The 26,075-nt window shown below is 37.6% G+C and overlaps 1 protein-coding gene across 12 annotated transcripts in view; it reads right to left on the bottom strand.

Moving 5' to 3' along the window:
* The window catches only part of PARD3 (par-3 family cell polarity regulator), a 444,272-nt gene that overhangs the window by 116,642 nt on the left and 301,555 nt on the right, over positions 1 to 26,075 (bottom strand). For all 12 annotated transcript variants that reach the window (XM_083880512.1, XM_083880506.1, XM_083880515.1 and 9 more), the window contains one exon: positions 21,454 to 21,670. In XM_083880512.1, coding sequence (XP_083736638.1) covers positions 21,454 to 21,670 — 217 coding nt within the window. The remainder of the gene's footprint in view (positions 1 to 21,453; positions 21,671 to 26,075) is intronic.

Raw genomic sequence — 26,075 nt, 5'->3', positions numbered from 1 at the left:
CAGAGTTTGCCCTCTTCACATCTCCTCCCCTCTACAGGCTGCATTTCAAATATATTAGGTTTCTCCCATATTTGCACATTCCACTGTTTTCTTTAAACTTTAAGGGAGTGAAGAATTTGGCATTTGAGATACTCAGTTATTATTAGGACAAAATTATTCATATTTCTCAAGACATTTGTGACCTATTCTGGAAGGAGTGACTTTCATATAGAGTGAACCAAACAAACAGTTTAATATAACCTTTAAATAGATCTAAACTTTAGATTAAAATTTCTATTTAAGGCAGAAGGGCTAACACATATCCGTTAAACAGTATATATACCAATTAAATGTGGCATCATTTATCAAACCAAAAGCAGCAAGAATTTTACTTTTGTTATACCGAATGTTTATCTGAGAGCTGACTGACACTGTGGCACTTCACACTCAGGTTCACATGAAAAGTGAAATTAAAGCACTGAGACTTGCAATCAAACATGTCTAGCAATGGACACCACAAATACTCATGGACAGTGAAATAAACCACAGAGTTCTTAAAGCTTCCTTCTTTAAAATATTTAGAGCACACCAGGCATTTATAATTTTTTCCCATTTATTCCTCTTGATTCTAGAACAACGCCATTGTGTGGGTTGAAGACACGCCATGCAGCCACCCTGCAGAATGATTAATTTCTGGCCATTCAATCAAGAAATATTATTTATATTGTGTAATTGTGTCTCTGGCTCTTAGGGCAGCTCTTTAAAACCAAAAAAACAAAAATACAGCATAGGAGCATGTACATAAAATTTAAAGGATGTGCCCATTCTCCACATGGATTGCTCATTTCCAAAGTAATTCAGGCATCTGAAAACTAAAACTGTTTGTTAATAATCACCTGAAAGGGGATAGGCAGAGGACATGATGGGGTTAAGAAATGCAAAATAGGGTGTAAAATTAAAATCTCTGATTCTATAATGTTGTATGTAAAACTGACATACTTAAATTCAAAACACCAACATGTATCTTTTAAAACATCCACATATTTATTAGAGAGTAATCAAAACCATTATACAAAGCATTTACATATATTACACATGAGAGTTTCAAATCACGTTCTGGATGTTGCACACCAGACAAAAGAGATTGTTTAATTTAAAATAGTCCTAAAGCCTCTATTCCAGAGAGGAGTTTTGGCAGAAAAACAGTGGAAGTGAGCCACTCCACCCTGATACACAGAGAGTGCCTGAGGTGGCAGCATGGGTCTGACTGACAGAACATGCAGAGCTGTGAGGAGACAAGCAACATATGTGGCACTCTAGCACAGCATCTCTGGGATGCTCACATTTGCTTCAGTCTCCTGTCCTTCCTTAACCCATTTAAAATGTCAGGCAAAGCAAAGGAATCAAATTCTGGAGTAACCAGTTTATTTTTGAAAAAAAAATCGTTTAAAAAAAATGGAGGGGGAGAAAGAAAAAAATTGAATTAGTTATTGCCCATTAGGTTTTGGCAGCAAAACAGAATTTCTGCCACCATAAATCAAGTCATTGCAAGTATGAACAGATATATAGTGAAATCAATACCTTATTAAAAAAATAAAGTACACAGGAAATTTCTAACAATCCTTGTAAGCAATCTAGTAAATGTCTGGTCAGGCTGCATGATTGTGAGGAGAGAATTTCTAATGTTAACATGTAATGCAAACCTAGCAGAGTTCAGGTTTGAATTTGTAGATCCAACCACACAAGTCCAGAGCACACAGAGTTCATGTGCATTCCCACAGAGGCAGAGCTGGGCACCACACATGGAGCACTTGGAGCAGCACCAGGGCTCAGTTTGCTTAGAGTCATGAGCAAGTTGTGGCAACAACCCTTCTTCTCTTTCAGGGTTTTCTTCCAGTCATCCAGGAATCAATGTTCCTTCTGCCCCCGAGGACCATCCTGCTAAAATTCTCTGGAAGACAGCTCTGGTTCTTTCCCAGGCAGTTCAGAGGGTGGTCATATTGTTCCCACTCTGACTGGAGACTTCCCAGTGCCCATCTCTGACAAGCTCAGTGGTCATCCCAGCAGTGGACAGCCTGGCAGAGTATGAACCATGGTGGTCTTGCACAGGTGCCTTCTCTGGACTTTGTCACCCGCAGAAGTGATCTATCTGCCATAATCACCACTGCCTGTAACAAGTTCAGCAACATTAACTGCACTGTCCCTACACTGGGATAGTGTAAAACAACTCAGAAAAACAAGCACCATCATCCCCCCTCCCTGATTGTGGCTTCCTGTTTCTAGCACAATGCACCGTTGCATTAACTGTGGCTTAACAATCACAAAGCTTTGAGAAGATGCTAAGATAGCATCTCAAGAAGATGCTGAGAGAGCCACCAAGCACTTGAGGAAGGTGCTGAAAGAAATTGTGATGGAGATACATTTGTACACCCCCACAACACCTCCTTTATTTCTGATGGGGCAGTCAACACTCCCCACTACAAACATCATTCTACAGTCTTTGGTAAGATTACTCTTGCTAGCAATAAATGTGTTTGTTATTTACTTCTATTAAAAGCGTTTGCTTCATGAAGTATGATTTACAGTCATAATGAAACCCACAGACCAAATCAGCATCCTCTCCACCAAATTTATAGCAGACATTTATAAATTATTTATTTAACAGTCATATTCAAGCTAAGTTTAACTACAGAAATGCAACATCCAGCAATGCTAAAGCACACCATTAAAGCCAGCTGTTAAAACTCTGTCAGCTGTACTGTGGTGTGACTACTACACTGGTGTCAAGCTATTGAAAATCACCTGTCCTAATTTCTTCAGGTAGATGTTTCCTACTCATTTAAATGATGTTTCCTATTCCTGTTTCCTATTCCTATTCAAATATTAACCAAAACAGGAAACTTAGAAATAAGACTAGTCACACCACTGAAATTCAAGCAGTCTATGCAATATACCTTCAAAAACACTAAATACACATCCCACAGTTACTGTGCACTGTCTCCACAGCCAGAGATAAAGCCCTTTCTGCTGCTGTTTGGTGGCCCTTGTTTAGTTCTGTGAGTCAAAAGTCTGGATGAGATCCCCAGAATTAGTCCTGGTATCTACAACGCCCTGAAGTGAATGCATTGGCTCAATGCAAATGATGAAAGCTATGTGAAAGCTTCACCTTCTTACAAGTGCAGCTCATCTAGTCCCCGACTTGCCCCATGAACATTGTGTTTGACACCTTCCCTGGAAGCCACCTGACTTGAATCACTGTGAATCTTACCCCTCTACTACTCAGGTACTCAAAAGGAAGGAGTGATGGAATTAGGATATATGTCACATACATGCCCCAGGGCAAATTTGGAACCTTACTGCTTCCCATGCTATTTTTTCCATAATCCATATACTGAAAGACCTGGCACAGCCACATAATAAGTTCTCCCACTGAAGCGACTGCTCATTTACTGAGAACAGCCTAAGACTGAAACTTGTGAAGTGCAATCAAAGATATCTCCCTTGTAAAGCAGAAATCACCATCCATTTGTGCTGTGTCAGAGAGACTGTAGATTTTTGCAAGGCCTTGAGGACACAAGTGCTGTGATCCCAGCCCTCGCTGCTCCCTCCCCAGACACAGGAGCAGTTCTCTGCTGTGTGCAGCTGGTTAGAGAGTGCCTCAAGCACTTGGTGATTTTCAGGCGCTTGTCTGAACCTGAGATGGTCTCATTCTCACTGCTGGGGGCTGGCTGCTGGGATACTTGGTGCAGCTCTTACAAATGCAAATGAAATGACAACTTTTCTTCTGATACAGACATGAAAACTCCATCGATCAGCATCTGTGCACAGCAATCCTCCTTGCATTAGTGGAAAGGAGGACAGTGCTTAAAAGCAAAGGTAGAAACTACTAATTTTGGGATTAAAACCCAAAAACACATAGAAAAGGAGCATCTGTGGCACTGGTGTTCACACAGTCTTGAGAATCTAATCCGAAGCTCTTTTCTTTTGCAATGTTTGGTGCCAACAATTTGACTGTGAGCTATAAAAGCCCAGCCTAAACCACTGCACAAGATACAATGCACAGACACAAGCTACTACATGACGTGCAATCAAATTACACACACTACTGCCTCCCCAAGTTACCATATTCATGAAGAAAACAGTTCTGTTGCTAAAGCTTGAGCTATACCAGCTACTCTGAAGCACCTGCAGCTACAGAAGCACAACACTGACCTGTGGGCACCATTTCCCTCTATCTCAATTCTTAGAAGCAGAGCACAGATTATTATTATTATTATTATTATTATTATTATTATTACTCAGAGTAGAAAATAAAAGAAAAAAAGAAAAGTGCACATTTTCCTCCAAATGCCAAGTAATAAAAAAATTACCATTCTGTTCATAAATATCCTTTCACAGATATAGGTTAATACTTCTTTGAGAACACAAACTGTATGGTTATGGAACAATCTCTTCATAATACTAACAATGTTTACTTCATGTAAGAGCTTGTTTATTCAGTAGCTCTCTCATTTAAACCCTGTTATGAAAAGTATAGCTAAAAAGTAGTTTAATTTTATTCTGTAGCTGCACAAGCAAAGAAAAAACTTCTATGACTAATTGAAATACAGGTTGTAAATTAAAAATACCCCATCTGTCCAAGAGTGTGAGAAATTGATGAAAGAGAGCAGCTGAAATCTTATTCACTCTAATTGCCAAGATACTCCAGACTTCTACTTAATTTATATCTTCTTAATTCTCCTTTTACATTAAGGATTGGAGAAAGTTTCAAGATAAGTGTAAATGCTCAAAGTCATATTCACAGATCCACAGACTTAATCCTCAAATTCAGCCAACAACAGGAATCAGAGTAAGTGAAAAAATTAAAAATTGTAAGGGGACCATCTTTTAAATGTGTGATCTCTAGTACGTTACAGCCAAGTCACAGCAGAGGAAAGGACCATCCTCAGACCCCGTGAAACCGGTTTGTGACATTATTATTAATAAAAAGATGAGAACACAGACCTGTATGCTGTAAGCTTGACCCTCAAATAGGAAATCTCATGAACTTTGGATAATCTAATCAAAGTAAAATGAATACCCAAACCTCTCTGTCAGCTGGCTCACTTTCAAGCTTACTTGCTTGAATGACTGTCAGCAACCAGGAGGTGACCTAATCCAAAGTCTGTCACACTGAACAGAGAGGCACTGACTAACAAGTACCTTCTGTGGCTTTGGGCCAGTGAATCAGAGCAACTGAACAGTATGAGGCTCAACAGAGAAGACAGCATAGCGGAACATTTAAAGAGCAGGCTCAAGCTACAGCATGCTGCCATATATATTTTAAAAAAAGTGAAATGTACATAAAGTTCACATGTAGACATAAAGAACATGTAAATTATTTTGCATAAATAGGACAAGTGAAGCAAGAAGGATGCATGAGTAACAACAGAATATCCACATTTACAAGCTATCTCAAAAATAGATTCAGTTTAAAATATTATATATCAGCATCCTAGATACAACAAAAATAATGTACACGTAATCTGCTAAATGGATTTTACTCTGGTGCGTTACTGATGAGATCATTGTCGTCTGCCAAATCATCCACATATTTCATTAGAATAAAGAGCTACAGAAGAAACATGCATTAGTTGATTAATGAAAAAAACACAAAAATTGATTGAGACAGAAGTTCAGTAGCATTATGTTCCTTAATAGGAAAAAGACCATCATTAAAAATTAACAATTGGTAAGTGTCTTGAGCTATTTTGTCAGTTTTCTAGCTTCAAGGCATGCTCTTTTACCTCTAGTAGCAAACACACAGAGACACACATAACCTAAACATTGCTTGAATGATTTTGCAATGATTTCTTTTTCCCCCTGCTGTATCAGCAAAATCATAAGATTTATATTGCAACACATTATTGGGACACACAAAATCATTCTGTTGCTCAAAAAAAAAAAAAAAAAACAAAAAACAAAAACAAGGATTTAACATAGCACACAAACAAAAGCCGCCCTCTTTGGTGATGACCTGAAGGTTTAGAAGTCTTCCATTCCAAGCAAAATTGTGCAAGGGCTATTTCTAAGAGCATGTTTTTAAGTGCAAACATTTACCTATTGGCAGTGGATTTCTAGAAATAGCCTGTTATCACATGTTACTAATCTAATTAGTAGATCAAATTCTACTTGTTCAGAGGGAGTGGAATGACTGCTGGAATGACTCAGCAGCAGCACTGTCCTGAGATGACACAAAAGCACTGATGTGCAGGCACCTTGATGCAGGAGCTTGCAGGCATAATTAAAACATACATTGATAACTTCATTTTCCATGGATTTCCTTGCCTATGTTAAAACTGATAAAGCAGCATTCCTCCTGGTGCAACATTCAGTAGAGGACCCCTGCCAGGAGGATTCTTGGAGAAGTCTGCTGTCACAAACCAAGAAAGGCACGTTACAAAAGGTCATAGGTTACTCATGAAAATGAAGAATACTCTAAAAAGGTACATCTGTATCTCTTCAGGCCAGTGATGTTTGCCTTCAAGCAATAAAGAAACTCACATGCTTAGCCACAAACACAGAAATTTAAAGCACTAGAACCAAAGTGGCTATTACTGCAAAATATCAGCCCTTGGAAGGGCCCACCTTGGGGCTGAATACTGTAAAGCATGTGAAGGTCTTCTGTGTTCTATTCACACATTTTCTCCCAGCAGACTCTGTATCAATTTCCAAACATTAAAAAAATCTCTTTTCAACCCCCTACAAGGGGGTTCTAGTACATCTCACCAAACTGAGTTTACTCAAAAAGAACAGACAGGACAGAGCATATATGGCAACACTTCATGTACAGCAGCACTGGAGATTCCCACAACAACTTCCTGGAAAGAAGAGGAAACAACATGTGATCCATAACTGCTTCCAGCCAGTGAAACGTAATCTGCCTTTGTGAGCCATTATCCCAACTTCGAAGAAAATGGGTATGATGCCAAACTAGAGACATGTCATGAGGTTTCATTCAATTATTTTCATAAACAGTTTTGATAACATTTCCTGAAAGGCATGACACAACAGGCAGACTATTATTCACACCAAGTTGCTCTCTTTTCACAACTTAAGCATTCGTAATATTTACTTCCAGCATAAAATGGTGGAACTTTTAAAAACAGATTTCTTTTATGGAAAGACCATCTGGGTCCAAATTTCTAAACAGAAAATAATCTTCTTGCATTGATACTCATGATTGCCTGAAGCTAGCTGGAGCCATGGATAGCTCTAATAAATAAATAAACAAATAGATCAAGTACAAGAAATCAGAAAAAAGCCCTAAGAACTACTTCAAGCTACTGTAGTTGAAAAGCAAGCTGAGAAGTTCAGAGAAAGTATGAAAATTTTTACAATGATGCATTGGAAAGACAGCAGCAAGACTGCAGAGATGTCCAAATCTATTCACTAAGGAATATCACAACATAGTAAAAGTCACCATAAATAATTCATATTCATGGTGGTCGGACAAAACATGTTAAACTGGGGATTGTGGCATCCTTGAAGGAGCCAGGAATATCAAAAGAATCTTCTGCTTAGGTACAATTTTGTTAATAGTCATCAATGATGGGAGCAACCACAGAAGTAGTACATGACATTTTAATGGATATTTCATAACAGTCTAAGCATTTTAAAGTTTGTGACCAAAGCTCTTTAATGCTGTGTATATATTCAAAAAAGAGAGTAGTTATGGACCACAGTTGCTTGCCCCAAGCTTAAGTTTGATACACTGTGTGCTACTTGTCATTGAAGAAAGTAGCTCATACATGTGACCCAGCCAAGCTAATTCAGCCTTTTTATTAAAAATATATATTCTAATTATATATTTTATAACAATATAATCTCAATCTACAACATATCCTTTTACACTGTGATTTAATGTACTTAGAAATTCTACTGTCACCCCTCTCACACAGAATGTGCCCTTCCAGACTGCAGTGCCCTGTTATAAAATGCAGTACTGAGCAGTAAGATACTAAACAGGAAGTGAAAGACTGTAAATACAAATTGCAAAAAACGAAATAAAGCCTCACTTGCAGAGTAAAGAGCAGGCTCCTGAAAAAGCCTGAGTGAGGCCTGCAGTATGCTAACTCACAGACTCCATACATAAAAGCACACATACAGCTCTCTACTTAGCAATACATAACAGCATGCATAGGGATAACGAAATATTCCCAAATTCTCAGCATCGACTGCAGCCACTATTAACAAATTCCTGACAATCTAAAGTACAATGTAGTCATTCTCCTATAACATAAGGTATTTTTCTGTGAAGAAGTAAAATCCTACATCCCAGGAGGTGCCATGTTCAGCTCCCCCTCTCTGGCTCACACTGTGCCAAGCAGGGGACAGCATCTTCCCCAGCAGTCCCCACCTGCCACAGCTGCCCTGCAGCCACACAGCAAGGTGGGCAACCTCTGCTGCTGCATTTGTCACGCTCCACAGAGGAGTTTAAAAATTGTGGACCCATTTAGGTACAAACAATACTACATTGTATGCCTCTAATCACTGGTGTCCACTAAGGATCCTTAGAGACAGTATTTAAAACATGGCTACTCAGCAATGTGTTCTCTCCACAACTATACTTCTAATTCCTGCTCTGTTCATTTTAATGCATTATTGTTTCCAAATACAATACTTCAAATTGCAAATTATGTCTGGCTCAAGGGCTGATTATGAGAAACACTAGCACTTCTGCCTCTGTGTGAATAACTCTGATAATAATGAGTGATTGATTGAGCTCCAAGAAGTCCAAATGATGAGAAGGGTCAATTTGAACATTTTTATTAGCTTCTTTTGTTAGATCTAACACTTTTCCAGGCCAGAGACAAATACTGCATCTGGTTACCATGATTTTTCACAACCCTACAGAAGTACAATTTAGAAAATGGGTATTGGTCTAAAGGCAGACCTTATGAGAAATGCTAATGAAACATAAAAACCCACCCATTTTACTGGCACTCAAGAGATGGCTAAAGAAAAAGAGAATAAAAAGAAAAAGTTGCAAGAGAAATTTGCTTCAAGACTTTTCGCCAGAAAATGAAAAAAAAAAACAAACCTCAGTAATACTAAGAGGCATCACGGCTCCATTTTACAACCAAAATGCTTTGCTTAATAGGCCTGCCTTAGGTAAATATGAGCTACAACATGAAAATCACTAAAAATGCTCACTAAGCACATGCAACAGCAGTGAAATTAGGACAGAAATATAATACACAAGCTAGTTAGAATTGCAGTAGTATCACTCCAAGAACTTAAGTCTTGCAGTCATGCAATTACACTGTATAAAATCAGCAAAAGTTAACACAGACAGAGAAAAAGTTAATCAAACTAGTTGCAGTTCACCTGGAAAATTCCAAAGATTGAATTTTCCCTACAGATCTCATTACCTAGAATTCTTAATACATCATTCAGTACTTTTTCTATCAGTTACTAGAGATATTTGTTGATATACACCTCCTGGAAAATAACCTCTGCAGGATAAATTAAGCAATAGGTGATGTCTCTTTATCTTTAGCCTCATTCACATATTTACACTTACAGGAGGTAGAGAAGTCACAAACAATTTCCAGCAGAAGACCACAGCCAACACTGTAGGATCTGTGAGACAAGTCTAAACAAAATATTCCTAAAACCAGACAAGTGTGAAGCTGTCATTCTCTGCTCAGAGGATGCCTACAACACCAAAAAGCAATTCTCCTCACTAAGCTGTAGCACCCCAGTGCTGATGGCAGTAGGTTACACTTTAGAGTCTCCTGTCTCATTCTGGGTTTCACAGTGCTACCAAAGTCTCCTTGTAGCTAAAAAATAACGTTTAATTCTGTAACCAAATTAATAATGCCAACAGGACACCTTTACAAGGTACACAACTAATTTAAGTGTCCTTGAAGTGTTCAATACCAGGTTGGATGGGATTTGAGCAACCTGATCTAGTGGAAGATATCTCCACCCAGCAGGGGTTAGATGGTCTTTAAGTTCCAACTCATAACATTTTGTTATTCTATGAATCTACACTACCATAAAAAGTAGAGAGCAAAAAATAACAAGCACATTTTGAAAGTTTGATACAAAGACAGGGCTATGGCACAGGGACTTAGCCTGAACCAAGGCTCTGGGTAATAAATATTAATATGTCACTGTTGGCTTCACATACCTCTGTCTCTTCTATCAGCTGATATTCTGCCCTGCAGCAGGAAAATTTCATTTACACATGCTGTATCTTCTGGGTGGAAAATGAAGAGCAAGACTTTGCACTGCAGCAGCAGCACCTGAACAAACCATCTCTGGAGCAGATGCAATAAGACTCAGGTGAATCATTGCTGGGACAGCAGTCTGACAGAAAGTCCCTGCAGCAGCTGCTTCCAGGGCTTGCCCAGAGCTACCTGGAGCCCTGGAGATGCCTGGCATCCTGTAGCTGCCAGTAGTCAGAGCTTGAGTTGTCTTCATGGTAACTGCAGTTGAAATAACTATATCAATTGTGATGTACACTGCTCATTATTTTAGGGCCAAGCTGGGAGCTGAGATTTTTTCAGATTCAAAGGATGTACAAAGCAGGGCTTGCTCAGAAGTAATTACAGGCAAGAGATGTGGGGTGGTGAGTTGGGTTGGGGTTTTTTTGTTTGTTTGTTTGGGGGGCGGGGAGTTGGTGGTGTTTTTTGTGTTGAGATTTTTGGGGTTTTTCTGTTAGTTTTGTTTGGTTGGGTTTTTTTTGGTTTTTTGTTTGGTTGGTTGGTTTGGGTTATTTTTGTTTGGGTTTTTTTTTTGTTCCAGCCACCATATAAATAAACTCCTAGCACAGAAAATCTCAGACCTGGACCAGCCTGACATTTTTGTTCTCATTTCTCAGGCACTAAAAGAAGCAAATGACTAGGCCTGTATTTACTTAGAAAGCCAGACAGATGATGTTTAAAATAAACCCAGACTTGACTTCAAAGATATCTGGCTCTTGAGATGTTCTTCTTCAAATGATAACAGCACTGCTCACACTCAGTGCTGCACACAGTATATAACAATTATCACTGCCATTTCACTATTTCTTCCAAATATATAGCCTAAATTAAATCTTGAAAAAAACCCCAACAATTAAAATGGCACTGATTCTTCAGTATTTTCTTTAACTTATACAAGCAGTTTTCTTCCTTCAGAGTTATAAAAGGGAAATAGAACTGGCACAGTATTTGGAGCTCTACAGATGATACTAGGACTCCTAATGGTTTCAGATTATAATATTGTTGGTATCATTACCTGCTCAGTAACATCAGAGAAAAGAAATACTTTAATTGTCACACTACATCTGAAACTCCTGCTTGTGCCAGCATGTTGTGGTCCGAATTTCAGGATTTTAGCAATATGTGTTAAAGACAACGATAGCATCTATAAAAACATTGTGAAATATTTGAGATTTATTTGTGGTATGCTGCTGTTGAAAGGTGTAATAGCAGTTCAGCTTGCATACTAAACACACCTGGTGTTGAATATGCTAGAGGCACTTTCAATTGGTACAAAAATATACTACTTTTATTATTGTGATACTCAAAATTGCTGATAAAGACATGACTCTAGATGCATTTTTGTTATTTAACCTTCTTTTTCAGATCTTTTAAAGCTAATCTATAAAATTTGTCACTGATTAGACATCTTTTTACCAAGCACTACTTTTAACAGCATAGCATGAAAAAGGAAACCACATACATTTTCAGTGATTCATCTATCCAGCATTCATCCACCTACAAACTAAACCCAATACCAGTATCTGGGAGCTCTAGCACATGGTTTTAGCAAATATATATTTCATATTTATACAATAGGGGAAACACCACATGACATCAAAACCCCTGGAAACACCAGCATGGACCAGGTACTATCCTATTTTTAAAATGAGAAAATAGTTCCTCTTAAAATTTTAAGCAGCTTGCAAACTGCAGGGATTTTTTGTATTGCAAGCACAATAAACATTAGGACTAAATAAGGAGATGTCCTTGACAAAGCTAAATCTATGAAGTTAATAGTCAGTTAACACTGACAGAACTAATTGTTTATAATAGAGAATTTCTCTACCAATTCAGTATTTCCAACATACTTTCAACATAAAACACAAATGCTTAAAACAGCCACATTAGTAGTATGCTGTTATATTTATTGAAATTAGCCAAGTTCACAAAGTAGTTTCATGAAACAATACTATCTTCTTTTTTCTTTTTGGACTAGGAGCTACAAGACTGATAGCAACAAAGTCCTGAAAAAGTGTTAACATTTGTAGAAACTAAGAATTTATCTTCTGCAAAAGCAAACATTTCAAAATTTACTGTTAACCATATCATCATCTAGACCAAACATATACTGTAAAACTAGTTCTTGAATTCATTCCAGCAGAGTCTATTTTATAAACATCTACAGCCCTTTCTTGCACTTCTGCTTATTGTAAGTTTGCGCAGAAGTGGTAAAATTTAATACACAGTGGAACACTACATTAACTACTGAAATGTTACTGCACATCAAGAAAGTTTACTGCAACTTTGTAAACATGCTTACCTCAGTGCCATAAAATGCTGACATAATGAGTCAGATCTATTGTGGTGCACTGCAATCAGATCTGCACACTTGAAATGCAAAAGCAGCTCCTTGATGCAAAAGTCATCTACACAATCTCTAAAAGACATTTTTGTATATGGAATACTTCGAATTTTATAGTATTTTATAATTATCAGTAACAGGACAAATGGCCCAGAAGAGAATAAGCACACACATTGTATTTTGTACTTGAGCACAAAGGCACTGTCTCAAAAAAACCCCGAGCTACCAATCACTGAAGGTCTGGAAGACAGACCTGGGAAGAACTGTATATGGTCACCCAGTTCTGGTATCCCACCCTTGGGAGCCACTACTGCTCAGTGTCAAATTACTGGGATACAGGGACTTCCTGGGTATCATTTAACTCTTGGGTGACCAAACTCTTACACTTTTACATTAAATCCTAAGGAATCAACCAAACATGAGTGGAATTAAAAATAACCCTTTCTCCCCCTCCAAAAGTAACATGACCTTCCTCCTTTTATGACTGGCTGAACTATAAATGCCTGAGGTTTTGCTTGATGTATGTACTTTGGGATGAAAATGAAAAATATCAGCACTAATACAACGCTAATTTCAGGTATTTAATATAAAACAGGTGGCATTTTCTGGTGTAGCATGAAATAGTAGAAAGGAAGATTTCTGTCAACTGTTTCTTCCTCAGTTCCATAGAAAATAATCAACTTTTCTACCTCAGTGGATCATGTAAGACACTATTACCACATCAGCCAATCAGCTCAATATCCTAAATAGTTGCTAGTCCAAGACAATTTAGAGTAAGATGCTTGGAAGCACAATGGAAAAAAAACCCCACTTTATAGATAAGTTCTTCCTTAACACTTAGCATGTCATGAATGTCATGAGTCTCAAATACAGGCTCAGGCATGTTACTTCCAATACTTGTGGGGTCTTGTGAGGGCAGCAGTCCCTGAGGGTAACAACATATCACAAAGGTCCTTTAAAATGTCAATTTTTTGCATTAAAATCTTATTGTACATCCACATGTTCTTGATTCATGAGAAAGATAATTTCTGATGCTGATCATTTACATTTTTTGTACCAGCAATTATTCAGTGTCTCTTATTCCTATTTTACCAAGGACGAATACTTTTCACCAGGAGAGTGGTTAAGCATTGGAACAGGCTGCTGAGAGAGAATGCTGACTCTCCATCTTTGGAGATATCTGACACTAAACTGGGCATGGCACTCAGCTGATGAAAGGCTGAAGCTGGACTGCTGTGATAGGAGCTGAACCAAGCAGAAAACATTTCTTGCCCAAATCACTAAGAATGCAGTATTTTGAATATATCTTCAGTTCCTCCTAATTTTTTATTTTTTTTTCTCCAGAAGTCATGGACAGATTCAAAGTGAGGGAAATACTATTTCTATATCTCATTGTTGCTGTGTTTCTAATATTTCCTTCTCTCTTATTCTTTCTACAAAACTTATGTTTCTCTTAGTTTTTTCCTGAAGTAACAATTTAAAAGCCTAAATAAGGCCTCTGAAAGCCTTTTACCTACTATTTTCCTACTACATTCAGGAAAACACAGGTGTTTACCAACTATTTCTGTGCCAGTGTATTCTATTCCAGAAATTATACACTGGTTTAATCCCATTTTGCCATTTTCACTGAAGGGCTGCATAATTATGTCTTTAATAACTACTTCTTTGCTACTTTCTTTGCACAATAGTAGGACATGTTAACATCTGAACAGGAGGCATCAGCCTGCCAACACACAACAAATACAGATCATTGCTCCGGCAAACTGAAATGCAGTTGTAAGTTGAAGCTTTGCGTTTTAGAAAAGGATCAGCTGTCCCACAGCTGCCAACTTAAGTACCTTAAGAAAATATGACTTAACCACCTCTGTCATCCCAGATACAAAGGTATATTAAATTGCATTCATTTTCCTCTAAGTCAACATTCCTATTCCTGTTTTTAAAAAAGGATTTTCAAAGATGACTCTGCTTTAAAAACATAATCTACAGCATCCACAATATATACCAATGTACGGGTGCTATCAGTAGCAAATTAAACCTCCAGAAAACCTTTCCAAGAGATAACAAAACAAATGGCATTAATAAGAGCTTTTCACCTAACAAATACTTCATGTCTCAAGACAGTATTTATTTATGAAGCTTTGTTATGGACTAGCGCACTGCCTGTTTAGTCTTCAATTATCACACGAGGTGGAGGAAAAAAATCCTATTTCTATATGAGCTTAAACTGAAATTGACTTTGAATCTCTGAACTGTCAACAAATTCTTCCCTGAAAAGGCTGGCTTTGCAGAGATTATAAAGAAGGTGTCATCCTTGACACTTGCGTTCTATATTCATCCAGCAGGCCTGGAAGAGAAGTGTGCAGAACGCTGGGCAGGATGGTGGAGGGCTCAGCTGTCACCCTGCCTGCCTCCCTTACTTGCTTTGCAGGCAAAGACAGTGCTGAAGGTGTCAAAGGTTCTCTATTTAAAGTCGCTGACAAGCAAAGGAAGAACACTGGGAGAATATGTTAGCAGCCACTATGAACTCATCTCTAGTAACAAGTCATCCTGACACTTACTTCTGGATGTTAGAGACAAGAGCCCTGATTCTACTGAAATTAAAGAAAAAACAAAACAAACCCCCGTACACTACACCACCATCAGATTTATAAGTTTAAGATTTACTCTGGGAAAATCCAGTGTTAAGAACACATAGCGCAAAGCCCTGCTTTCTGTCAGAGTGACAAACCAGAAAGCCACATACGATTATGTTAATCTCCCACTTCAAATCTCCCTTGCACAATTGCATACCACTGCTTTCTGTGTTTCGTTTAAAAGTCATAGAGTTTACTAACCACTTAATGAAGCTGCATTCCTTAAATCCTTGACAGTTTATGTGAACTTGTTTGGTTTAGAATCATAAATTTGCCATTCCACTACCCCCCACCCCAATGACATAGTCAAAAGCCAGTGTGCTTGGGGCTGCAGGCAATGAAACACACCTCTCCTCAAAGCAACTGCCTCCATTGAGCAGCAGGAAACAGGAAGGAAAAGAAATGCACAAGGAAAGGAAGGAGCACGGCTTGACTTTTCAAAAAAGAAAAGCTATTTCAACCAAGCTTATCTTTTTCAGTCCCTTATTTAGTTTTAATTGGAAAGAACGAAATGAAGAATATGAAAATGCTTTGAAAGATCCTTGTAAGAGTCCTGGGTAATCGTCTGCATCAAAGATGACAATTTGCTGCATGGCTGATTTCATCTGAAAGGCCTTTGTAATGCTGTGTGTCCCAGTGGCCAGCTCGAACTTTGAAAATGGATCAGGATTAAGTAACCCAGAGGAGCACAGAAAAGGTGCATCAACAGTACCCAGCTTGGAGACAGGATGAGGTCGGTGCTCCTCCTCTTAAGTTTGAAAGGATATCCTGTTTAGACCCTGCATTCAGGATTATAGTAGGCCATGCATTTTCCAGCTGGTGGCAGAAGGGGGGAAGCAGATGTGGACTTAATGTCAGTCGTGCCAGCTGGCTTGTAATAGCAGCAGGCAAAAACCAGAGCACAAACGGCCCCAGATTCCATTTACCTGACCAACGACCCAGCTCAGCGTTTCTGATGAAAGTCTCAGCACAAGCACCACAAGCTGTCGGCAACGTTCTCAAATGAGCATTAGCAAACCCAGGCACAATTCAGTGTGCACACAATGAGCTTCCAAGTTTGAAATGATGCAGCTGACGGGTATTTAAGCACTAACCTCCTCCTCTGTGTTCCAAGGCTCAAGATTTATGGCATTTTGTTCCATGAGCACTAAAGAAAAAGCCCTCTAACTTTTAGAGCTCATTCCCATGTTTTCTATTAAGTCCATATATCAGTAAGTGTCATTCACCAATACAAAGTCCTATTAGTCATGCTTCCAAGGAAAATGTCATTATTGCTGCTTCTTAAGCTACTGGATGATAGAAATCAGACCACAGATTTTATTTTATCAAGTTTGAGGCATTTGCCAGTCCTGCTGATTAGGATATAATTCAACAGTATTTTACACAACTCTGACATATTTTAGTTATTGTGCCTAGTTAAAAGTCTGACGATCGCTATTAAATGAAACAGAAAGGTTATTTCTAAATCATTGGTATAACCTTTGTGAGTTGCTTTTCATCCCCTCACAGACAATACCACGAGAAAACTTAAATGAAAACCAGAATAGGCAATACAACGAAGTCATGTAACAAGTAACAGTAATCCACGTAGGTTATTCTCCCAAATGCCTAGTCAGTGGTCTCAGATAGCTAATGTGGTTGAAATGTGTAATTCAGAACTACAAATGGTATGTTTATAAATCTGGACGTGTCCAGTGCACCTTGGAAACAGCTGTGTGGGGGAAAAATAGCCAGCAGTATATCTGATTTCAGCTAAACAAGGTTGCAAACTGAATTATCTATTTCCTCTCACAGAACTGGAAGATACAGCACTGCAAGGCTCCTAGTAATCATTTTAAATGTAATTAAATCTAATTAGGATTAGATTTTAATGCTAATCTGGAAATATTACATTTGCATTGGTTATTCAGTGCATTGATTTACCCACCTATATGCTAGAACACTTAAAATGGGAATTAAGGATCAGTTACCATACATTATAACTCTACATCTACATCAACCTTACAGGCCACATCTTAAAATATGCAACCTCTGATACAAAAAAACACCTATGCAGATGATTAATTTTGAGCATATTGTCTTGCTCTGTGAAGCTCAATACACAGGGCTTATGTTCTCCATTGAAAAGTCATGTTTATATGAGACTCAGGTATTACTTCCTATGGTAGAAAATTTATTTACTTCATGTAACATACTTATCCACAGATGCTTCAAATTACATTACATCTATTCCACAAATAACCTCCAAACCTGATGCAGATATTTCTTGCTTAAACCCCAGGTTAAGATAGAAGTCATATTCCCCATCTTTTGTTCTCATCATCTGCTCCCCACATAAATCTAAACATACCATATGAATTTTCAAAGCCATTTTTCTCCAGTCATATGGAGGGGTCAATTGTTTCAGTAGGTTTGGGTTTTTTATCAGGCAGTGAGTGACTGTTCCTAGATATTTCCAGCAAGACATGACTAACTAGCTTGGCCTCCCTACTATTCCTTTTCCTGCCTTTGGAAACTCAGAGCTGCTTCTTTCTCCTCATTATTCTCAACATCTTGGAGGTTCATTTCCTCCTAAAGATGTTTTTCCTCAAAGATATCCTTTGCTGAGACTGACCACTTGCTGGACATATTTAACATCATCAGTCTAGTCACCCATCTAACAACTATATTCAAGCTCATGCACTGGGAAGAATCATGAATTAAGTAAAGGGATTATAAGGGATCAGCAGCATCACAGCAGACGTGTCATTTCATCACCATCATCATCCAGAACCTTCAAATATAACATCTCAAATCTTCCTCTCTCATATCCTAAGGGGATCCACTTTCATAAAAATACTCTGTACATGACAGGGGCAAAAGGAAGGGGAAAAAGGCCATATACCATTTTTGTCTCTCAGGAGAAGAATGTCAAAGAATCACACAACACAGAGACCCATTAAATTATTGTACATCTACCAGCACTAATTACAGGCACACTCTTTGAAACTGTGAAGACTCTTAAGGTAGCACTACAATGACTCCTTCAACTACTGATTGATTTTGTCAGGATAATTTTTATCAAGAAACAAAATCTCTATTTAAAAAAAAAACAAGACCAGACTCAAAATGAGTAAACATATTTCATATTGCATTTGGAGAAGCATACAGATTTTTATAAACTTCTGATGTCAAAACATATATCCACTGAAGACTTCTCAGCAGTGAAACAAAAAACTAGCAGAACTTCCTATCAGCTTCCCAAAACCTATTTGCTCAGCTGGCAGTGGCCATCCAGGAGAAGGAGGAACTGCACAGTATTTCACAGGCCACAGGATTTGGAACATGATCCTCTTGAAAGGCTAAGACAAGAATGATCCCACTACTCAGATAAACAAGTAGATTCAGGTGAAAGCAAAGCACTACAGCACCTGCCTCTCCTCCAATAGACCAATATTTCTTCTCAACACTTTCCTAGGCTAACTTCTGTCCTATTTTTATCTATGAAGAGACTACTCAGCCAAATGGCATAATTAACTAATCTGTTGTGTCCTGAAATGTCAATTTGAAAAAACAAATACACACATGCTCAGATTTATGTCACAGTCAGAAGGGTGAACTTCCAGCCCGTCCACAGCCCAGTGCCAAAAAAGGTCCTCTGGAAATAATGGGAGTTGTGTGTGTCAGAGCCACAGTTTTCAGTTTGCAGTTCTCTGCCAAGGTTATGTCAATCCTCTTTACTACGTTTGATACAAGCAGTAAAACAACAGAGGTGTTTAGAGGATTTACTTATGATTTTAACGTCTTATCTGAATCATTCAGGGATTTCTTGGAAATGATGAGTAGATGCTGAAGGATAAAGGTAACCTAGGGTTCTCTAGTGGGACTTTCCATCTCACAGTAGAGTTTAATGAAGATTCCAGTAGCAAATCCCAAGTTTTTAGTTGAACAAGGAGACTTATTTTTATACATCACACAGGCTCTGCTTTATAAGACGCCAGTTTACATATAGGCAATGAAAAGCCCTTTGGTTAAATACAGACATTGGAATAAAGTGTCAGTTAATAAAAATTTAATCCCCGAAGTGGTTTTGCCCATACAACCTAATGAAGAAAGATTATTTAAAGATCAGATTTAAAGAAAAGGAAGAAAAAAGTGAAAAAAGAGAAAAGAAAAAGAACTACAAAGAAATCACAATGTTGTACAGGACTAAAACATCCAATTATGCTTTGATCCTGGTTTGAATTTTAAATGTTACTGTCATCATTATTTTCTATCACACAACTTCTTTCAATGATTACTTGATATCTATGATATATGACAAATGTACAGAAAAACAAAGCATGTTATAGGTAGTAGTAGTAGTAGCTTATTTTGCAGACATAACAAAGCCCATCTCTCAAACATTATCGAGAAGCCTGTCAACAAAGCAAATCAAGCACCAAGTGGAAACAAGACATAATGCTTAATTCTCTCAATCAGCATTTTCTTGCTTGCCAGGAACACCTCTCTTGTGTGGGCTGACAAGGTGCAAGCTAATTTACAGATCCAGGAGGAGTCAGCTATATCCAGATAGCAGTGCTCTCACATTAATTAAGAGGAGACTGAAAAGTAAAGTTCACTCAGAAATGGTAGTGAAGGAAAAAAACTCAAGAAAATGTTGAGTGTTATGAAGAACAAACAACAAAGCATTGGATCATCCTATCACTCCAATTAGTGTTGTTTCCAGATTAGACATTTCAGAAGTGTTGTATCAAGCACACAGAAAAGGTTACCTTGTCTGGACCATGGAGCTGCTCAAGCTTTCTAGATGCTGTAAACACTTTCTGATTGAACTCACAAGACAACACTCAAGATATCCAAGATGCTACTACTTAAAGCCAATAGAATTTATCATGTATATTGTTTCTCTATTTTATTTGTCATTTCTGCTGTTTAAAAATGACAGAGTGCAAAAAAAAAACCAACAAAACAGTCAGTATTTCACATCTGCGTTCCACGCTCTCCCAGAGTGGGATGCAATTCTCTGCTCCAGGCTGCAATTGAGGCAGACAAATATCCAGAGGATGAGGGCATCCCCATGGGTCTCACAGGCTGAAGGACCCTCTTCCTACCTGACATGTGGGACTATCTCCCATAATTCTTCTTGGGTTCTATGGCATACACTGTCTCACAGCCTGGGATTATTTAGTGTTTTCTAAAGCAGATTTCTATTGCAAAACTAGAATTTCTAATAACTACATTTTTTTCTTAGTTAACAACTTTTTCTACTTACTACTCTTGTAATATGATTCTCAGTCACAGAACAATTCTCAAGAACCTGTCCAGTTACCACACACATTAAACCAATATTTTACAGAATAAAGAAAGTAATGGGATGAAAGTTAACTGAAGCTCCCCTTACATGCTTTCAGAGCAGAATCATTAATAAATATTTAAAATAATACCAGTACCTCACTTTAAAATTAAATAACAAAGCAAACCTTGTCTTAATATTGTTTTTTCTTTCAAATATATTTATTTACTCTAGCTAGCTAAAAGAAGGACTGATTTTCTTGCTCTCTCACTGCTTTCCCCAAGTGATCAAAGATGTTTGTCATGTTACAACATTTACCCAAACAGCAGGGTGTACCTCAGCAGTGTGCTCCTTTCAGATCACTTATGTCTGCTGGAGAGATGACTCCTTTAAAAAGAATTCAGTGTTTGGTAAATCAGGTCTTTCACTGACCCATTCTCAGAGCACACAACTTTAGATTCTGTCTTCCTTGAGAGGAGCACACTCTTTCTCAATCTCAGACTGATTGACCTCTTTCACATCATGCCTCCATGACACCAATAGTCTTAATAGTAAAGCAAAGAAAAACATTCATTTGTGTTTAGAAAAACACGAACATATAAGCTTTGGGTACAGTATTAAAAAAGAAAATTAAAACAAAACCCCAAATACTTTGAGTTGTCAAAGGATATGTGCATGACTTAGATGTCACCAAAGACTCTTTCAAAACCAAGCAGTCTGTGGCTTAAAATTACTTTTTCCTTTGCCTTTTCCTTTGGCCTGCCAGCCATCCCATTCTCTTCCATTCTGAGCCACTTCCCTTTTATGACACCACTCATAGGCTCAAAAATTGAGAGATCAGCCTATATACATTGTGTATGGATTTGCATAGTAAAATATGGTCTCAGCAAGAATTTACAATACAATGACTAATTAGAAAAAGAAAGTTCTTTTCATAAGTCATTCCACATTTGATTGCAAAGTACCTACCTGAACATGTCTCCTAAGCCTTTCAGCATTCCTTTCTTTGCCTTAATTTTATCCTTCTCTTTATCTCGATCTTTCTTCTTTTCCTTCCCAGTTTTTTTTCTGTCACCTCTATCTTGGCTTCCATTCATGTGTCTCTCTAACGAGTGGGATGGCTGGTCACTTGCTGTGGACACAGATTCTCTACCAGATCTTGAGCTCTCCTCTGTGTCTTCCTCCACTGAAAGCACATATTAAGAAACATCAGTGACATAAAAACAAACAAAAAGAACAGACTTTTTGGTATATTCCATAATGTATTTTGAAGCAGGATATATGCAAAACCACAATAAACTATGTTTTTGTTTGTTTATTTTTAAATCAGTATCTGCTCACATCGTTTTTCAAGAGTGCTCATTAGAAGTATTAAACCGATAAAAGCAAGGAATTCACCTTTGCAGACCATTCAGTAAAACACAATTTGCACTTTATGGGTACTCTGGATAATGTATGGATTAATAAAGAGGATTAGCAAAGTGATGTTAATTGGCCCATTTTGTTTCAGTATCTAAATCAGTTGACGAGAGATTTAGAAATATCTGCAAGAAGTAACAACAGCAGTGCAGAATGCCTTGTCCATAAATTCTTAGTAATATTCTCATAAAAATATAAGAGTCATTAGGGAGTGTTAACCTTCAACACAAGCCATAATAGACTTTTTTTTCTTCTACAAGTAAAATAATAGTTCTGTTATGCATCTTCATTTCCTGGAGCCATTTAGAACACATCATGCACTATGATTGTTATTTTTGGTGTTATTCTTGGTTGAGATGGGGCAGCCTGGCAGGTTCAGGTGGGGAGATTTCATCCAGCGGAACAAGTTAAATACTTTAAGGGCAGATAACATGTTCCTTCTCTGTTTCTAATCCAAGACCAGAAGTCCTAAAGCACATTCAAGGTTAGATTTAACAGTCCACATGTATTTCAGAAAGTTTAAAAGAAAAATGACTAACAGAAAAAAATCCACTGAAAACTTGAAAACTGCTTCAGCGGTTTAGTAAGAAAGAAAACACTTCAAGCTGCTGGGTCAGAATACTGCACTTCATGGCTTGTGAAGCTGTGACTTTCCATGAGCTCTAACATTTTATATCACCACATTTAAGTAAGGCTCCAACCATCTCCCAACTTTCCAAGAGACTGCACAAAGCAGCAATTAGGACCACAGATGCATATTTAGTATTGCCTCCTCTAGTTCCAATGAATACAAAGGCTCCAAACAACTTTTGGCAGTAGAATTTGAAAAATACAGTCTTGCTTTATATATACACAGTCTATGGAAGAGAAAAAAAATTTTGTACTTAATAAGATTTTGAAATGGTCATAGCTTATAGATGTAAAAAACCTCTTTTTTAGTTTCACTTCTGTTTACTACTTCTTTATATTATTCTGCTAATATTGCTCAAGATGTCAGCAACTCTTCTATAGCCAACAAAAGAGTGTAATTCCTCCAAAATGTCTCATATATTGACTACTGTAGAATATAAACTTACTTTTCTTAGTCATCATTCATCTTCACCTTACAAGTAAATCATTGAACCTGAAAAGTCTACAAATCACTGACTGAAAGCCACTCAATATAATGTTTTCTCTCTCTCAGAAACTTGCTTGCAAAATACTCTTTATTCCTTAATATTACAATCCCTAGACATGTCCAATAGACTTAGTAATTATTCACCAAGTATCAAGTTTTCTATAAATATTCTCCAGCCCTGGATGATCACATAGACATATTTCAAGAAAAATTTACCATGTCCGATACATCTCAACATTAATAACTATTTTTGAATCTTAACTAGTACTCTGAAGTACAAATCACCAGAGTGGCCAGGCCTTGGCATTTAATTCAGGACTGCTATGAGTAAAGCAGATTATACAGCTTCTCAACTGTAGAAACAGTTTTAATATTCATGTTATTGTATTTTAGGAAACTAATAGGTCCTATACATGCCTCTGTACTAGCTGTTCTTGTAATTTTTTTGGTCGCAGCATTTCTTAATCAGTGTCTGGAGTGATATTTAGATATTATTAAAAGAATTGTGGAAAAGCACTTTGGAATAGAAATGTTAATTTTTTACATGTTAATTTATAGCTACAATCTGTTCTAACTAGACATTTAAAAGACTGTACTTGCAAACGAATATAATTAGTAAAAAAAAAACTCTATGAAATTTCTGACAAATTTTTAAGTCAACTGTTTACTTGGAACTTTGCTGCTAGAATTTTAAAAATGAATCCATTTTGACCTATGTTTGTTCATACTCATATAACAATACATTAAATAAATCATAAATATGTATTGTTTACTGTGCTATGCTGAGTTCTGGAACAACTTGTCATAACATTGTGTCGTGGTTTAGGAAGGGTACTCCCCAGTTTGCTGCTCCTACTCAGACTCTCCAAAGCATGTGCAGCCCATATGCTCCCCCTCCCTTCCTTTTGCCCCTGCAGCAGGATGGAGGGGACAGTTGGAGGCCCAAAAGATAAAGATCACAGGTTGAGATGAGAACAATTTACTGGAAACAGCAATGAGATAAGAAAACCAACAGTAATAGCAACACTACGAATACAAGAGTGCACCAGGAAAGAATGACTGGCACACACATTCTCACCCCTGACAACATCCAACTGTTCCCTCCATTACTCTACAGGACCTGGTAGGGACTCCTTTCCCCATCCCTGGAAAATGATGTGAAGTGGTATGGAATAACCTCTGGGTCCTGGCCATGTCCCCTCCTGGCTACTGCAAAAGTCAGCCCTGTCCTGGCCAGAGCCAGGACACAAAGCTTTTGCTTACTATTTATTTTACACGTTCCATGAAGAACATTGTCTCCTTTATACATTTGGGTTGCAATTAATATTTGTCTATCATACACAGTTTGCTTGCAATTAACTCAGTAGCTTAGACTATTGCCTGTGAACTGGGATGCCTGTTGTCCTGGAGCAAACACTGGTCTTTCTACTGGACTAAATGGATTTCCAGTTTTTTAAAAAGACCCAACATGAAGAAGCTTGTTTCACTTTTATGCAGCGCAGTCATCCTGCAATTAACATACACATAATTACTAGTGTTTAGAACAAATGCAAATGCTGCTCAATTAAAATTCAAACCCAGGCTACAAATGAAACTTCTAATTTTTGTTATGTTGCAGTAATGACATTAGGTTACTGCAAAAAGCAGGATGTATTTGTTTTGGTGCTGTTATTTCCTTTTTTTCCTGCAACCTCCTACCTCCCCATTCAGGATGCTGAAGCCAAAAAATTAAGTTGGAGTATACTTTAAACATCAATTAAACTAAACACTAGTGTCATTTCATGAACCACACTGCAGTATGGAGAACTACACAAACAGGTATTATGAAGCTATTCTCCTAATTAGCCCATAAAATGGAAAAGATGCACATGAGGAATCAAAGCTACTTAATGTGAAACTATTTTGCCACTAAGCTTCTAGGCCTCTTATTGTGATATTTAATACAGCCCTAGATTCCAGCAATTAAGATTCAGCAAAAGATTAGAAAGCTTTGTTGATCTCTCCCAATCAAAATGCCTTGTTCTTCTTCATGCCACTAAAGATAAACATTTTGCTTCTAGTCAGCTATTTCAAGTATGAAGGGAAAAACAAAAAAGAGAAAAAAAAAACAACCAACCAAAGGGAAAAAAAAAAAAAAACACACAGGAAAAATTATCTGCAAAAGTTGAACACCCACACCTCTTTCCACAAATGATTCTTCTTTATAGCCATTAAAACTCACACACATCTTCTCAAATATTTAAAATGTTACCTTAGAACCAGTCAATGCCATCTGATTTTAATCCTACATTTAGTAATTTAATAGCATATTGTTCCAAGGTCATTTCAAAGAGTCCCCTTTGTGACATATGCTACCTGTACTTTTCATGGCTTTTCCATATGGAATGATGACATTAGGAATTCCTCTATACAATATATTGCAGTGCTATTATTTGCTAATCCAAAGCAGGTCATTGTCTGGAAGACAAAGAAATCCCTCTAGCACTGAAACCCACGGAGAAAGGCAAAAAAATTCTAGTAAGACAAATGGATCCAACCTCAAGGGCATCAGCAAATTGACCACCAGCCTGTTTGCCTGGATTTTATAATGAGAGAAAGCCACATTCTAATTTCAAACAATTATGGGATACTTAAATACAACTTTTAAAAAACTTAGGCAACGTCGTTATGGCAGCAGTGAGGCATTAATTACGTTAGAACCAGATTGTTAAACTCCTACATATTCATATGTGCCCAAACTTTGTCCAGCTGAAGACACCATTTGGGAAACTCTCTGGAACCTAAGTCCATATAGAATTTACACAAAGTGGAGCAGACTGCAGTGCTTTGAGGTTTAATGCAGATACAGACATTTTCAGGAAGACAAGCAACATAGGGCTGGGACAGATCTTAAGCTCCCATGGTCACCATGAGAAGCAAAAGTCCTCAAGGACTGAATTCTGTCCAATCAACTTACTATATTTGCTTTGCTACTCATCTGCTTTTATGAATCTGGCACTTCAAATTTCTGGAATACTTCTTTGATGTTTCATTACCATATGTAGAAGGCATTAGA

The sequence above is a fragment of the Zosterops lateralis genome (assembly GCF_965231275.1).
Source record: "Zosterops lateralis genome assembly, chromosome: 1".
Lineage (NCBI taxonomy): Eukaryota > Metazoa > Chordata > Aves > Passeriformes > Zosteropidae > Zosterops > Zosterops lateralis.
The sequence above is the reverse complement of the archived record's forward strand: the minus strand, read 5'-3'. Positions and strand labels throughout refer to the sequence as shown.